General features: G+C 40.7%; 1 protein-coding gene across 1 annotated transcript in view; it reads left to right on the top strand.

Annotated features, from left to right (window-relative positions):
- Positions 1–6,088: 6,088 nt before the first annotated feature.
- The window catches only part of LOC311000736 (pituitary adenylate cyclase-activating polypeptide type I receptor-like), a gene marked incomplete at its 3' end in the record, with an annotated part of 33,828 nt that continues 22,007 nt past the window's right edge, over positions 6,089–17,909 (top strand). Inside the window, exons 1-2 of the mRNA XM_083991554.1 lie at positions 6,089–6,185; positions 6,869–6,977. Coding sequence (XP_083847680.1) covers positions 6,099–6,185; positions 6,869–6,977 — 196 coding nt within the window. The 5' untranslated portion in view covers positions 6,089–6,098. The remainder of the gene's footprint in view (positions 6,186–6,868; positions 6,978–17,909) is intronic.

Below are 17,909 nucleotides of genomic sequence, written 5' to 3'. Positions count from 1 at the left end.
TAAATTAATATTTGGATTTGTTTACAGGTTTTACTGAGCATCCGTAGTCATTATGTTGAAACAGCTGCAGCCATACGAAGTAAAGGGTATAAATCACAGATGAATTGAATGCACAGAGCAGTCAACATCGGTGTTTCGCACATTACCAGGAGTGGGGATCGAACCCACGAGGACAACTGTCCATTGGATCTTAAGTCCAACGCCTTAACCTCTCGGCCATCCTGGTCTGTCAGACACTGTGTCAATGTGTCAATCTGTCAATCACTGCGCCATCAGTGCTGGTTGCAATTGCACAATAGGTCATATTTATGAGATATGATTTATAGTGCATTTGACCTTCAGAGAAGCCAGATCAATAAGGTTTGGGGCCTTGTCTCTTTCTAATAACTGTCAAGAGTAATAAAAAAAAAAAAGAAATAAAGAATCCACATTGATAATAATCTTTTACAAATACCTGTGACGTGAACATTTCAAAGTAAAGGAAATGTGTTCGATAAAGACTTCAAAATGTGCAGCTTGAGACTGAACATCTTTCCTGTGAGACAGAAATCATTGAGGCACTTCTGAATTGTGACAGCTTCTCAGATATGACAGATGTAGTGGAGCTGTCAGATGTCAGACAGCTGGCCTCAGCTAACCTCCTGCTAAAAGGAAAGGGCAGTTTCATCATCTGTGAACTCAAGTGAAGCGTCCATGACAGTTGTTTTAAACCCATGAGGACATTACACAACGCAACAAGTTACTCAAACATTTACAATTAGATCTTATATTTTCTCTTTAATGGTTAATACAATTAAATGTGCTTTTCAAGACAAACTATTTGTGATTTATAATAAACATCCTTCTTTGACCTTTTTATTGGATCATGGAGTTTAACAGCTCTAATGTCACTGATTTATTCATTTATTCATCTGTCATCGTGTCCTCATTTCTCAAGCTCCCATTATTTCTGATTGCAGTTTTTTATTTTAGTATTGTGCTCTACTTCCCATCCAAGTGATGCAATTGGGCTGGCTCTGATCTGTAGTGTTTTAATATCAATATTACACTTCCATATTTCATCTGGGGTGCCCTCTCTGACTCAACATCAAAGGTGAATGCCCCTTATTAGACGAACGCACACAGATCAGTTGGTCTGGAGAAAACCTTGAAGTGTTTTGGTTATAAAACTTGCATGTGCCTCATTGACTGTGTGTGGATGGTGGGAAACTCACTTTTGTGGAGCCAGAACAAGCTAAAATGAGATGTCAAACCAAATAAAGTTAATTTTCCAGCATTGCTAGCAGGTATCACCCCAGGTCTGAACATAATTTGGCTTCAAGAAATGACACAACATATTTAACGGTTCAGTAAAATGAGTGTCCATGTTCATTTTTACTCACAGTAGGGTCGAGTTTTTAGACTCAACATTTAATGGTTCATGCTTTAGCTTCAGGGAAAAGAGGGCACACATGTACAAATATCGCCTGACCTGTGTTGGCCTCAGGAATGACACATGCAGATTTGAGAAATAAATGAGCGATGTTCCCATTTAAGCGCTGATAAAACCTGCTCTGAGCTTTTAGGAGTGTGATATAAGAATCCGCTCCTCCTTTGTGATGCTGGTGAATTTTGGGAATAAGAGGCTGAAAGGCTTACTTGGAATAGGTAGATAAGTAAGTAATAGTATGAATTTCAATCATTTGTGATCTTCCTGTCATGTTTTATTCAGGGGGAACGGCATCGCATGGCTGCATTTCTAGATATCCGAATCTGTTCCATCCAGTGATTGTAGTGCATTTTGGAAATAAAAGGCAGATATGCACAGGGCTTTATTGCTAGACAAGTCGGATTAATTTGTGATCTTCCTGTCATACTGAATCCAGGAGGATGGTATGCTTTTCTAACCAAGACAGTCCAGTCGTCCCATGTGATAATAATGAACTTTGAGGGGGCGTTGAGTGGCGCAGTAGGTTGAGCAGATGCCCCACATGTAGAGAGGCTACAGTCCTCACTGCAGGCGGCCCCGGTTCGAATCCCACATCAGACTGCCCTTTCTTGCATGTCATTCCCCCTCTCTCTGCCTCCCCATTTCCTGTCTCTTTCAACTGAACTATTTAATAAGAGCATGAAAAGCCAAAAAACATTTCACTTAAAAAAAAAAAAAGAACGTTTGAGAATAAAAGCCTGAAACTTAAGATTCAAACAACTTTATTTGTCCCCAAAGGGCATTTCAGTTTGCAATCTGTACAGAAGAAAGCAGAGCAAACAAAAGCCTTACATTAGTGGACAAATCATTATCAGTAGTACATGTTTCAGTCATTTGTGATCTTCCTGTCATGATGAAAACAGGGGGTACAGTATATGATTGTTGCATCTTTAGATATCAGAACAGTGAATTTTAGGGAGGGAAAAGGCTAAAATTGACAGGACAATGTGATATTTGAGAAAATACATATTGCGATACAAATCCAGTTCCGATACAATAACTGATCAAACCAAATCTACTGTAAACCAAGAGATTGACATGATGCAGAGGATTTAAAGAATCAGTCAGCTTCTAGTTTTAAATCATAACATGGGCTTGCAATATACAGGATTAAATCCACACGAAAAATGACAACAAAAACAAAAAACTTTTAATGCTTGTCTCCTTTCTCTTGTGCTGTTTTTTTTTTTTACTTTGGAGTGACTGTGTTGTGTGTTCAGTGTGCACGTTAGATAAAGTTGGCCACTGTAGGGAATCTAATTTTTGCATGCAGAAAATGACAAATAAAAAACCTACAACAAAAACAAACCCCAGCTTTCTCGCTGACTGTTTGTCTTTCATCACGTTGAGCAATCACAGAGCAGTGTGGAGCAGCAAACAAGGACGTCACTGTGCAGTTCACTGATGTCGTGTTTGTTTCTGTAGCAGCAACAAAATCTCTAAAGTAACAAAAGAATGAGCTCAATCTTTAACAGTTAAAAAAGAAAACAGTTGATTAATAGATCATTTCAACAGAAAATGAATAATTCATCAATTAATCTTAAAGCGTGCCTGACACAGAATAACCCTTAAAGAATTTGTTTCACTCTGACAAAAGATATTAGGTCAACTGGACATCATTTCTATTTGCTGACATTTCTATAATTCAAGCAATTGATCAAACTAATATCAATAACTTGCATCAATCGCTGGCTTCATTGCACCTGTGTGCTTCCTAATTAATTAGTTTTAATCTCGATAATTCAAGACCAAACTTTATTCAAAAGCTGCTTTCAGCTAAATCTGCTCTATGTGCTTGAATGTGATACATCAGTTGCTGTGGGGATCAAACCCCGGCTGTTTTCAGCATCATTACAGCTGATGGATATCTCTCTCTCTCTCTCTCTCTCCCTGCATCACAAGATTGAAGCCAGCGGTCAAACAGGCGATGCAAAGCCTTGTTTAAATGCAAACACCCAATATTTTTGAAAAACAAGCCCATTAGCCCGCAGCCGTTGCTCCTATCATGCAGACCTTTTGTCAACCTGTGTTTGTGAAGGGGTAACAGTGTTTTAAGATACTACAGCAATGGCTGGAACCATGCTAACATGCCACTTTTTTTTTTTTTTTACCAAGGATTTGTTTTTCATTATTTTTAAGCCACAGTGACACAGATTCACACCTGGTGAACGGTCAGGTCAGCACAGTCGTAGTTGCCCGCTGTTCACAACTGAAATAAATTGCTCCTGTAAATTCATCGCAGAGTCTCCTCTCAGCACCTGAAGGTTGAATCTTTATGGAAACGGTTTTGTAGGAAGGGTTTTTTTTGTTATAGTTTGCTTTTTAGCGTTGACCTGCTCCACATTGACGCCTGAACTGACCACTGTTTGAAAAGTACAAACCACTAACAGACAATGGAGCAGCATGGAAATATATCACGTGAGGTGATAAATAAATGCTCTCCACTCTGGAGACACAGCTGTCCATCAGACCACAGCAGGCCTCCAGGCTGTTGTGTCCTCACTGTCCTCCAACAGCTCATTACTGACGACCCACAATGCCTCCTTGAGAAATCTAAAGGAACACATATATCTGTAATACGCCACAAACATTTGAAGCATTTGAACGGGCTGATGGGTTAAATATCTATTAACAACTTAAAGGTGGAGAAAATCAGTGATTGCTAAATGTAGGACTTGTATTCTCTCTTTCTTTCGCTATTCCAGTTATAACATGGAGCTAAAAGCATCTTTTCAGCCATGTTTATACTGTTTTATACTCTTAAATCACTAACTTTAAAAGATGGGGTGATCAAAAGTCACCTCTCTTTGCTTCTAATCATTTATATTCCTTTCATGTTGGTGCTGTTTCACAGAGATTCACTGTCAGATCATCATTATTCAGTGATGTCCTGATTAGCGGGAGCAGCAGTGCAAGTGCTGCAGTGGAGGAGAGTTTTTACAGTTCTGTTTTATTTTTAATATTGTGACTGCCATCACAGTCCCACAAGATAAACTGGGAATATTCAACCATATAGGGTGAGATCAAAGTTTTAAGACATATGTTGACACTGAGGGCCTCAGGACTGAATACTGTATGTATCAGCACATGAAAACCCACTCAGCACCATATATACTGATGTGTATAAGCTGTCACAGCCAAATTTTCCATTAAATAATCAAATTATGTAATCTTATGCCTTAGTGGTCATTCATAGAAATAAAGTTTTGATTTTGGATTGATTGATTTGATAGAACACAACTTTGTTACAAGAATATTATCTCGTAAATCTAATTCTCTGCACAAAACATAGCCACAAACAAAAACAAAACATAACCCACGATATTATGATGTGAACATTCAGTTTTGGCTTGAAAAAAGACTTAAATGATTCACTTATTCTGAAAATATATTTTTGATTGACTCATTGAGAAACTGACTATGCTGTTTCACTGAAATAGTGTTATTGTAGTAAACTGTGAGGGGCTTTTGAGTGGATCATACCTCACTTGAGTATTTCAATTTCAACTCTACATATCAGGTATAAAATATTGCACCTTTAATGGCACCAAATTCACCTTACAGCTGCAAAAAAACATGTCGGCTAGGTTAATCCTCCAGTCAGCGCCCCAAAGGCACTGGCTCAAGATCTGGAGTTGGTCCCCGTGGCTGCCCACTGCTCCTCGGGGATGGGTTAAACAGAGAAAGAATCTCACTGTACTAGCTGACTGTATATGTGACAAATAATAATAAAGTACCTATATAACCAACAAATAAACTGTGATGTATTAAACTTGAAGTTACCCTGCAGTGTTTTCAGTTGTCTGATTTGGCCCTGTCTCTGCAGCTCCTATAGACTGATGCTTTCTTTTACATTCACGCATTGATAATTAAATGCCCCATTCTTCATTATGATATCAATCTATTAGCTTTAACATTTCTGAGAGCTTCTGAACAATTCTCTCCCCCCTCCCCTGGGAGAGGTTGGGAATGAACACTATTACTGTTTTCTGTATACAGCATCTATTGCATGAGGATTGCTCACCCTGAGGTTTCTCTCGTTTTTTCCTCAGTCAGTGTGAGGGTCTTAGGGCAGAGGATGTTGTTATTATGCTATAAAGCCCTTTGAGACAAATTGTTTGTGAAAATGGGCTGTACAAATAAACTTCCCATTCCTGCAGCACTGTACAAACACAGGTGTCTAACTCTACAGCATGAATAATATGTGAAGCCTGGAGGTCATTACATTTACTAAATAGGATTTAGAGGCGAGAAATATAGGACACATGCACGTCCTCTTTGAAATGAGATGTTCATTCACCTGATTTTGCACAAAGAGAGAGAGAGAGAGAGAAAGGGAGTGAGGGAGAGGGAGAGGGAGGGGAAGGGGTGGGATGGTGTTGGTGTTGGTGGTGGGGGGCGACAGCAGCAGCAGGAGGAGGAAAGGCACGACAGCAGCAGCCATCCGCTCCTGCAAGTTTGCAGTTCGCAGCTAGGCAAGGAGAAAATGGGGATTTGTCTATTTTAGGTGTTGACAGAGGAGCTGCAGCTTCAGAGTGAGGACTCAGACAGAAGAAATCAACCCCTCCAGGAACAAATAAACTCGAGACTGCGCTCGTGTATGTGGGACATAACGAAGACAGATAAGACAATGGATGTTTATTGTAATGTGCTGCCGGGACTTCAGGAGAAATTCCTGCTCCTTGCGCTTTACCTTCTGCTGTGGCACAGACCTGCGGTGAGTCTTTAAAACGCAGCCCAAAGTGCGAAGTAAAAGTTGTTCCGCTTTTCTTTCTGTTGCTCTAAAACACTATAATTATGATCCGGTCTATACTTTGCTTAATTACACACTAATGCCATCTTTATTGCAGTGGTATTACCCGTTATTATCCCGTGCACTTCTGTGGCTCTTCGGGGTGCGCAACACACAAATGCATCCACGCATCCACCACTGCCTCCCCACTCAGAGACAGAGACAGGGACAGAAGGAAATGTACATGTATGTGAGACACTTCATATAGAAATAGAGAAAGTAGCCTAAATATCCAGATGTTTGCAGTCTGCAAGATCCAAGCTTGAATTTGCAAAACATATTACTTGTGTCAACTTCAAGAGCTCGTATTTGTTCTTTATTTGCTTCTGAGCTTCTTCTGAGACTTTTTTTTATTTTATTTTATTTTTTATTAAATCTTGACAAACACCTGAAGAAGTGACCAGAAAATGAAGCGTCTGTCCCAGCAGGTGTGTCTGTTGTTGGTGTTTGTCTGCTCCATGGCTGCCGCTTGACGCATCGCAAACTCCTCCGAGCCGCAGGCGAAGAGGAGCAGCGGTTGTGTTGTGTTGTGTTGCGCATCGGCTCGTGGTGCGCGTGTTTGTGCGTGGAGGAGCTGTAGATAACTTATTTTGTCTCGTTATTTCCAGGCTGAAGCAATTCATCCGGCCTGCGCCATCATCTCCCAGCACCTGAGGGCTCAGGAGGTTTGTAACCAGACTAGGAGGAGCGAGGCGCAAAACCAGAGCGACCACAGAGGTGGGTTCGTGTTTGATGCTGCAGCTGCTGCTGTGTACACACACACACACACACACACACACACACACACACACACACACACACACACACACACACACACACACACACACACACACACACACACACACACACACACTGAGAGATCCTTGTGAAACATTGCCAGAGGTTTTTAATAAACATGAATATGGGTTAAACTAAAAAAAGGAATTTGCCTCCATAGGACAATCTGCTTCCTTTAATTTCACTTCTTAATTTTTTGCTTTAACCCTCAGCTGAAATTAATGATGGAGCTTAAAGCAGAAGTAAGCGATCCGGTCGTTTTGGCTAACTTCTTGTCAGCCGATGGAGTTAGCAGTCCCCGCCCTCGTTGATCTATTGGTCCTACGTCACCACATTCACGGCATCCCTTGGCTGCACACACAGCCCTTCATGCCGTTCTCTCTCCTCATTGGATAAAGGTTGTAGGATACAAGGAAAGTTTTCTCCTCGGCTCAGAGCAGAGCAGAGTGACTGACTGACCCGTGTTTCGGACCAAACACTCTATGTAAGTGATTGCTGTCGGAAGATATAATTAAGACTTATATTAACACAAACATTCCGCTTACTTCTGCTTTAAACTTTATGTAGGTTTAAACTGCATAGGTTTGGTTCTTTTCCTCTTTGTGCTGTTGGCTGCATGGTTTCCATCCTAATTCATGTGATGACCCTGTGACGACCCCTCTGATGCCTGAGAGCGCATGGAGGAGACAGTATGACCAGGCGTGACCATAACAACCCTCACATCATTGGCTGACAGTGGACAAAATGCAGTCATGACCTTTCTGCAATGATCCATGACCAAAATGTCCAATTGTCTTTGATTTAGCGTTTACTTCACTTATTAGAATGGCTTAAAGGGACATTTCAACATTTTGCATTTTGGGATTACACAAATGTAATCCAATGTAAATGATATTTTTCATGACAAGAGTTTGACTGTTGATTGTGCCATTGTTCAGTTAAAGCAGAAGTACGCGGAATATTTGTGTTAATATAAGCCTTAAATAGTTATATCTTCCAACAGCAATCACTTCTAGAGTGTTTGGTCTGAAACACGGGTCTGTCAGTCACTCTGCTCTGCTGTAAGCCGAGGTGAAAACTTTCCTTGTATCCTACAACCTTTATCCAATGAGGAGAGAGAACGGCATAAAGGGGCGGTCCTCTCTGTTTGTGCAGCCAAGGGATGCGCGTGAATGTGGTGACGTATGGGTGGGGACTGCTAACTCCATCGGCTGACAGGAAGTTAGCCAAAACGACTGGATCGCTTACTTCTGCTTTAAATGCTGTTGAGAAAACACAATGAGAAAGACTACATGTTATGTTGCATATGTGATGTCACGTCATCACCCTTTCCCTCCCTTCCTTCTTCCCATCGGCATAAGTAAAACTCTCCACATGCCCCGACTTATAATGATTTCCCCCTCTTTCTATGCTCTTACCCTGCCCTCGGAAAAGGGTGGTGAATGGAGCAGAGAGATCGCCATGTCTGTTGCAGAGTTCAAGTGCGGGTGTGGTGATGACGTACATCATTCGCGTCGAGAGCAGCTGAGAGCTGTAGTTCACAAAGCGGGCTCACACAAAACCTAACATTATCAAATTCTATGCGCTAAATTGTCCCTGGCACAATTCAAACAGGACCAGAAAATAATTTTTATCTACCCATTCAATCTCATTGATAATTTTTCGCTTTTGAGGACCCATGTACCGGAAACAAAAGGGCCAGACTTCGCCACTCTGTTGTTGAAAAAGATGTGCTAAAGTGTCCTCTTGGGAGCCAAAACACCCTCTTCAGTGGCGAGGACGTGCTGTGTGTGCCCTTTTTTTTCTTTTCGCCCCTGCCCTTCAAAAAGTCTGTGTACACCACTATGTTACATAATTATATGTTATTATTTCATAGTGAATATCTTTGGTAGAGCCTGACCCTCAGGTTGGGAACCACAACATTAGTGTTGGTGTTAGTATTAACTATAACTATTAAAATTAATGTAAGTACTAGTATCAGAGTTAGTGTTATTATTAGTATTATAGGTGTTAGTGTCAGTATTACTACTAGTATTAGTGTTTTAGTATTAGTGCTAGTACTACTAGCCTATTGGTTCAAACTCGCTCCATCTTATGCAGTAAAATGCTGCTCATATCAACAAAGTCATGATGAACATCATGTACTTTTACTTTCAATACTTTATGTGAATTCAGCTGGTGCTGTTCAGTATTTCAGTGTGAAAACATTATTGAACTCGTCATGAAACTAACAAATACAGAGGGGGAGGAGAGGGGCATTAATATAAAACCAGATGAAGGAAATCTACGCTGCCACAGCATAACGGAGCACAAAACAACAAATGCATAAAAAACTAGACTATGTGAATATTTATTATATAAAGCGAACAGTTAAGAAAAAATAAACATGTGAACCACAAAAGTGAAACACTGGAACACAAATAATTAACTTAAGAGACAGAAGTAAACATGATGCACTTTTTCAGTTGAAATTAAAACAGTTCAAATTAGCTGCTGATTGAACAGATTGAACATTTCAGTCGCAGTTTTCATGTCAATACACATCAAGAACAATTTAGTTTATTTATTTATTTTTTATTAATAATAATAATAATAATAATAATAATAATAAATTAATTAATTAAAAGTGCCAGTGTTAGCCAACGGCTAGTTTCAGACGGTAGTCCTCCTGGCAAGGTGTTAAAAGCCATTAAAGCACAACAACACAACACTGACAGACTGTTTCAGATAATGCCGCTACTTTCACCCTCCCTGATTTCGTCTATAGTACTTAAGTGTGTTTTTGCAGTGTGCTGTAGCCACTTGTACTTTTATTGAAGTAATGATATGAAAACTTCTTCCAACACTGCAGCCATACACAGAACAAGTGTAATAGTGTGTGTAATAAATCATTTCCATTTTTCCATTATTTTTAAATGACAGAAAATTTGGATGTTGTTACTACACCATGTTGTTCATTATAGTGATCTTACACCCTGACACCCGCTCTTCCTCCTGGTGTGGCCTCACCTGCCTGTCGTTCCAATCCGACTCATTCACTTCATTATATACTAATGAACATGGCGTCTCCCAGAGGGCCACACTGTGTGTCGCTGCACTTCGCCACTTCATCAGAAACTGGACCAGAATAACAACACTCTGGCAACTCCCCTCCGCGACAGTGATGAACTTTAACATTTCCAGACTAATTTGATCTTAATTACCCCTGATGACTCTGAACGTCGCAGCGACGCAAGGCTTTGGTGCTAAACTGTCATCTGCTGCTCATTACGCAGATGAATGTCTGCTGGTGAATTTCACTGTCGAAGTAGGTGTGTTAGTACGTCCGTCAGTGTGATGTCAACCTTGCAGGTGACATGTAATCATGCAGAGTTGGAGACTCACGCAGAGTTGAAATCTCACCTTAGTAATAATTGAAATAATAACAGTCATCAACAGTGACTGACTCATGGTGCAAAGTAGACACACTGACGAGAAGTGTGCGACAATCGGCCAAAATCCACCAGATAAGATCAACATGAACTGGGTGTAACTTCAAATTATGTTTAGGGCTGTGTACTGGCAAGAATAAAGTGATATGATACAAATCCCAAAGGGGAGAGTGGCAATATTGCAATAGGCCTACATTGGGACACTGTAAGCAGGGCGATATGCAATTTTTTGTTCCCCAAACATCTATCTTTAGAAAAATACTCTACTTATTTTTATGCATTCAGACTCAGAACAGTTGCACCTGTGTTTGTATTTCACAGTTCCTTTAACATCCTCCATCATAGTAAATACTTTTTGTGCAATCCGAACAAAGGAGATACCATGCATTGGCTCTAATGAAATACAAAACGGGGCGTCGAGTGGCACAGGTGGTTAAGCAGGCCCCCCATGTATAGAGGCTACAGTCCTCGCTGCAGGCGGCCCTGGTTCAAATCCTCCGCATTGAGCAGCTCTTTCCTGCATGTAATATCCTATCCCCTCTCTCTGCCTCCCCATTTCCTGTCTCTCTCAACTGTTCCAAAGGCATGAAAAGCCCAAAATATATTTTAATGAAACACAAAACTACTGTCGCCATGTAGACTGTTGATAAAATATCGATACAGCACTTCAAAAAATCAATACAGTATCAAATCCCAACATGTCACGATCCAATCAACCTGTGGATTTATCTTTGATTAAGTGATGAGTTGCCTTGTCTATGTAACAAACTTGTCTAATGTAACAAAAAAAATGGTTTCTGACTTTTCATCCAAATGCCATCATGACGTCAAGTTTTTAAATTTGTCCATTATTCAGTTTTATGGTAAAATACCTGCAAAACTAACTGCATACTGTATTTGATATTTACCAAATGTATAAGCATGCTCACACTCTTTTCATATATTTTATTGATAGTACAGTTTGAGAGAGACAGGAAATGGGGAGGCAGAGAGAGGGGGAACAACACGCAGGAAAGGGCTGCCCGATGCGGGATTCGAACCGGGGCCGCCTGCAGTGAGGACTGTAGCCTCTAATCATGGGGCGCCTGCTCAACAACCTACTGCCACCAAACATAACAATATACTGTACAGCATTGCAGTTGTGAGCTTTAGCATCCACATGCTGATTACTGATGTGAGCATTCAGCTCAAAGCAGAGCCTCTGGTGTGGCTGCTGCACACTTTACTCTTACTCTCAGCAGGGCTTTATTCATGTTTTGTTTGTTTTATATAATTATAACTTCTCCAATTAATTCATGTTTCATGATAACATTTGTGTTTCATTATTAGGTAGCTATTTTTTTTTTTTGTACACCGGTAATCCAATTATAAATGCCTTCAAGTTGTTGATAATTTGTAATTTTCTTTTGATTGATCCTATCTCATTTTCTCAGCCCTATTGTGTGATGATGAGCTGATTCTTCAATAGACTAAGAATCAAATTTCTCTTTGAATGTTGAAGGGTTGAGTGGAGTTCACACAGTGAGACATAAACATATTGTGGTGTTGTGTTATTCTTAGTTTAAAGTCGTTAAAAAAAAAACAACGCTTCAAATGCTTTTCCACCCAGGAAAGACAACGACTCTGCCGAGGCTGCGAGTAATTGTAATTCTTTGGCACTGAAAATCCAAATAAATAAGCCTTTCTGACATTGAACACAGCCACTAAACATAAAAAATTAAATCCCATTAAAACACAAGATCCCACTCAGAAAACTGAACCCATTCTGCTTAATAAATGATGGTGTCACCCAGTTCCTCCCCCAGCGTTGCTCTGGAAACACTCAGTCGGCGTCCAAAGTCATTTCAAAACTTCTCAGTTAATCCTAAATGAGGTGACATTCATGAGGGTAAAGTGTATAACTTCCTCTAGAGCTGCCTTTTAATAAAGCCCCAAGAATAGATCCCAGCTCAGTGGGTGATAAAAAACCTTTTGGTTGATCTGAAAAGGAAATGTTTGAAATGAATCATCCACAGTTGGACACAGCCGGGAAATACAACATTATGGCTCTCCTCACACGACGGGTCGAAATCCTCTCTGTGATTCAGCCCAAATACAGAAGATGTGTCGGTGCAAGTTTTCCATAATTCATAGTTTTCTCTACACTCACCGTCGCTTTTGTTTTATGGATGAATGGGGACAAAGTTTAACGCATAACTGTGCTGCTTCTATATGTGGATTCTATCCATGATCAGCATGTCACGCTCGTCACTTTACTCTTATTCGTCTGTATGACTCAAATTCTGTGAGGTGGGGACTCCCTCTTGGGAATATCATTCACCTCAAGATTTTCAATTGTACTTGGAAGCAAATCTAATCTGTAACAGCGGCGCAATAAGCGGCTTGGAGGAAACAATCTAATTTGGTTGAGACACAACGCAGAAGACAAGAGCTGCACAAAAACACACTTTCAGAAAGTCCTCCACATGAAACAACAAGGCAACGGGAAACAGGATAAAGAGTCTGCAGTAACACCAGCGGCCCCATGAGGCTGCCTGCTAACATGCTAAAAGGAATATTTTGGATCTGAATGAAAAAATATGAATAATCACAACTGAAGGTGAAGTAAAAGTGGCCGTCATAGACACCAACGAAAAGTTACAGACTTGATAACACGACTAATACACTGTTGGTGTTATGGATGCACAATTTGAATTTTTTTCCAACCGATGACCAACGCTCGTTAACCAATCAATAACCGTTAACTGATTTTAAAAAAAGATTTAAATGCTCTATTGAGTGTCAGTTACAACAATAATAATTATTGTAATTCCAGCTCCAGTAGTGTATCTTAGTTGCTGCAGTCAAAAAGCTCTGAGTTGGATCTCTGGATCAACTCTGGCTGAAACGGTCGCACACAGCAGCGTACTTTTTGCTTGCTTCCTTTTTGCTGTGGTCATCTGCACGTGTCAACACGCCTTCATGAGTTGATTGACTTAAAGCAGATATCAGCTTCACGGCCGTTTCGGCTAATGCTGCGTTCAAGGCAGGCTTTTGAAACCGTAAGTTACAGCTTCAAGTCACAACTACGACTTGGTAGCGTTCCAGGTAACCCGTAGCTCGTGTTTTTACCATCCTGTTTTCTGTGAAAGTTCCCTATAACGGCCACTCGTAACTTCCGACCCGTGAACTCGTACCAGATCGAACTGGTATGACTTCACAGGAAGGAAAAACACAAAGTACGAGTTTCTTTGAACGCACCATGAGTTAGCAGCCCCCGCCCTTGTCAGGCATCAATTGGTCCTCGTGCTACGTCACCACATTCACGCGCATCCCTTGGCTGCACACACAGCCCTTCATGCCGTTCTCTCTCCTCATTGGATAACACTTGTATCCCACAAGGAAAATTTTCTCCTCGGGTTACAGCAGAGCAGAGTGACGGAGAGACTCGTGTTTAGGCTGAAATACTTCATGTAAGTGATTGCTGACGGAAAATAGGACTATTTAGGACTTATATTAACAAAAACATTCCACTGATATCTGCTTTAAGTAGCTAAAAAATCGGATAACGTTTTTACGGTTAATCATGTGAATCCCTAGTTGGTCTGTTTATCCACCAGAAACAATAGGATTCATCCTCTAGGAACCATCATTTACCATCAATGCAACACATTTTGTGCAAATTGTGTCACCAGGTATACAGCATATACAGCATCTTCATTTTTTCACTTTCAGCAGAGTATGACACTTGTTAAATGGTAAAACATATATTTTTAAACATCTTTTTATTCAGTAATTGTGATTCTTCAGTTCATTTAGTTTGGGGGTGTCAGTGATTTGGGGCAATGGAGAGCAGAGGAGGCTATACATTTTTTTGAAAAACAAATACGTGAACATGAATAACTTAAAGCAGAAGTAAGCGGAATGTTTGTGTTAATATAAGTCTTAAATAGTTATATCTTCCGACAGCAATCACTTACATAGAGTGTTTGGTCCGAAACACGGGTCTCTCAGTCCCTCTGCTCTGCTGTAAGCCGAGGAGAAAACTTTTCTTGTATCCTACAAGTTTTATCCAATGAGGAGAGAGAACGGCATGAAGGGCTGTGTGTGCAGCCAAGGGATGCGCGTGAATGTGGTGACGTAGGGACGAGGACCAATAGATCCATGACGAGGGCGGGGACTGCTAACTCCATCGGCTGACAAGAAGTTATGTTGCGTTCGGGGCAGCCCATAACTCGTGTTTTTCCGACCTGTGAAGTCGTACCAGTTCGATCTGGTACGAGTTCACGGGTCGGAAAAACACGAGTGGCCGTTATAGTGCACTTTCACAGGCAACAGGCCGGAGAAATTCGAGTTGCGGGTTGCCTGGAACGCTACAAAGTCGTAAGTCGTGGCTTGAAGCTGTAATTTACAGGTTCAAAAGCCTGCCTGGAATGCAGCATTAGCCAAAACGACCGGATTGCTTACTTATGCTTTAATTTTTGGACTGTGAATTTATTTCTAAGGGTTTTTTTAAGAACTTTGAATATTAAGATCTTTATTTTCATCATATGAACTGGCACAAAACTGTTATCATCATCATCATCATCATCATCATCATCATCATCATCATCATCATCATCATCATCATCATCATCATCATCAGAACCTCAATCTGTATTTTGTTCCCCTCGAAATAATTGAGGAAAATGTAAAACCTCCCTAAAATGTTGTTTCCCATGTGAAATAACAAACTGGCAGAAAACCGTCCACACCAAAACTAAACTGTGGGATGTTCTTCAAAACACCCACATCCATTGTTCTCGACGTGAGCCCACGTTCTGTCAGTTAGTCAGGAGGAAACACCACCGTCCTCATCCCCACTGTCGGTGTGGATCTACTCTCTAGAAAAGCAACAGTTTTATCTCTCGCTCACCGGATCAGCACCGTCACCTCGTGTTGTCTGAGTGCGTGTCAGCTGAGAGTAAAAAATAAATAAATAATCAATGCACCTGAACATTAAACCAAAGCTGATGGCACTACAACTTTCAAATCTTATGAAATGAATTCTACTACTCGACTCAAGCGTGACTTAAATTCAGTGCAACAATCTGACAGATAAATCTTTAGAGAAACAAGAAGTTGGGTAATTAAATCAGTCAGTGCCATTAATGCTGCAGCAGAGTCAGTGCTAATAACACAGCTGTTGGTTTTGTTTGTTCCTCCCCACCAAAGTGCCCATAAACGTGCCGCTGTCTCTGCTGTGATAGCTGAAATACTATTTGGAAGTCGTTTCCTCTCTTGAATAGATGCCTCTGTTTTTCTGTTGGGATTCTTTTTTTTTTATTAGGATTAGAGCCATCTGTGTAAACCTCCCACACACAATATGCTAAGAGGATGTTTCCCCTCACACCAAATCTGAAATTCAAAAACCAACATCCGATTCTGGCATTATAACCACAGTCAAATAACCTAAACATTGGAAGGGGGGAAAAAAATCCTTTAATCCCTGATACCAATTACCTCCGCACAGCTATTTAGTCCATGTGTAATGATTTGGTAAATTTTTCCTCCTCCTCCCTCACTCGACAGATAGTTAACTGCAAGCTTGTAGCCAGCACATCCTTTATTTTTAAAAACCCATGCACTTGACAGGGGGAGGTTTGAAAAGCATTGTTTTTTTGAGGTGTCATTAATCCAGTCTCAGTGTGACAGAGAGGACATGTTATTATAATTTAACGGTTTATTGTTTTCACGACCACACAAACAGTTTGACGTTGGATCTAAAGATGACAGGAATCAAAAGTGTGAAAAATTGAAGTGTCCCAGCCAGTGAGTGTGGTCCCGGAACAGTAAGGACATTATTTATGTTATTAATAATGTGTTTTTCCTGCTACAATGACTAAATGTCAGGTGTAAAAAAACCTCTCTTGAGGAATAAGTGGTCAGCAAATATATATCTGTAAATATTCTATATTCAATTTCACGCTGCTCTGGTTTCGCCCCAAACAAATTATTTCTTTTCTCATGCATAATATAGCATTTTCCTTTTTTTTTTTTGTCTTCTTCTTCGGAAAACTGTAAAGGGTAGAAATACAATTTGCCAGGTTATACCCCGCTGCAGATAGAGGCAGCTTTTGGGGGTAAAAGACGACTGACTGATGATTTCACTCAAAACCACACGTGTCACTAGAAGAAATACGGATGTTCACAGCCTTAGACAGGCCAGCCCATCTATCACAGGGCTGACATCACCATTCACACCTTTGGGCAGTTCAGAGTTGCTAATAAATCTAATGCTCATCATGTCTTTGGGGCTGTGGGAGGAAGGAAGCCGTAGTACGCAGAGGGAACACACACACACACACACGCAGGCACAGGGGGGAACATGCAAACTCCACACAGAGAGAGAAGCCCCCCAGGCCGACGACTCATTCAGCAGTTTGTCAGTGACATGACAGACGATACAAGAAGTGCATTTCTACACAGTCCCCTCTGAGATCCTCAATCCTAACTCTCAGAAAGATGAGTCTGAGTCCGCCTGACAGCAATGTGAATCATCCATCCAACTCCCAGGTCCTCCGTGAATAATTACAGACCGCTGCCGCCACCACCACCACCACCGCTACCTCCTTCCTTACAGTGAAAAGTGACATCATTTTCACCAGACCACCTGATTGGTCTCTGCGAGATAGGAGAAAGCAGGAGGAAGTAGTGAATAATGAGGTTGATACGCTGGATTTGTGCAAATGAAATAAGGCACCATGAGGAAATGGATATTTGACTCAGACAGATTGGTGCCTCCACGTCAGCGCTGTGTCTCAGATGAATGTCAGCAGCCACAGGGGAGCGCTGACATTACCTGGAGAGCATCGTGTCTCTTTGACTAACATCATTTAATTTAAACGATGGTGATTAAAGAATGGGCTCAATGTGAAGTTTACTTTTTTAATATTAAAGTTGGCTAGCATAAACACGTTTTTGATTTTTAGCTACACTAATAACAACGTGGCTCTAGGGACGACACCGTTGTTTGAGTCCAGAGTGAAATATTTCAACAATAGTCTGATGAATTGTTAAGATACTTTCGGAGACATTTCAAGGATCAAGGATGCATCCTTGTCACTCTAATGATTGTCCCCTGGCTTTTGTTTTTACTCTACAGCCACCAGCAAGTTGACGTTGGTGTTCCTGAGTGTTTAGGCTACACTAGGTTGAGGGAAGGGAGTTCATCGTCGAAATACGATAGAAATGGTTGCCAAACTGTATAATATCTATGGGTAGTACAGTATATTTATGACATGTTGACTTAACTCGTTTCTTGTATCTTTCCAAAGACCAATGGACTATGAAGCACAACTACTGAAAATCAAACAATAATATTAGATCTCTACTTTTGTCAATTCAATAATTGTGTCTCATTAAGACAGAAATGACTTTGCAGTAGCCAATTTTAAATAAAAACGTGTTTTTTTTTCTGCCC

The sequence above is a fragment of the Trachurus trachurus genome (assembly GCF_905171665.1).
Source record: "Trachurus trachurus genome assembly, chromosome: 17".
Lineage (NCBI taxonomy): Eukaryota > Metazoa > Chordata > Actinopteri > Carangiformes > Carangidae > Trachurus > Trachurus trachurus.
The sequence above is the reverse complement of the archived record's forward strand: the minus strand, read 5'-3'. Positions and strand labels throughout refer to the sequence as shown.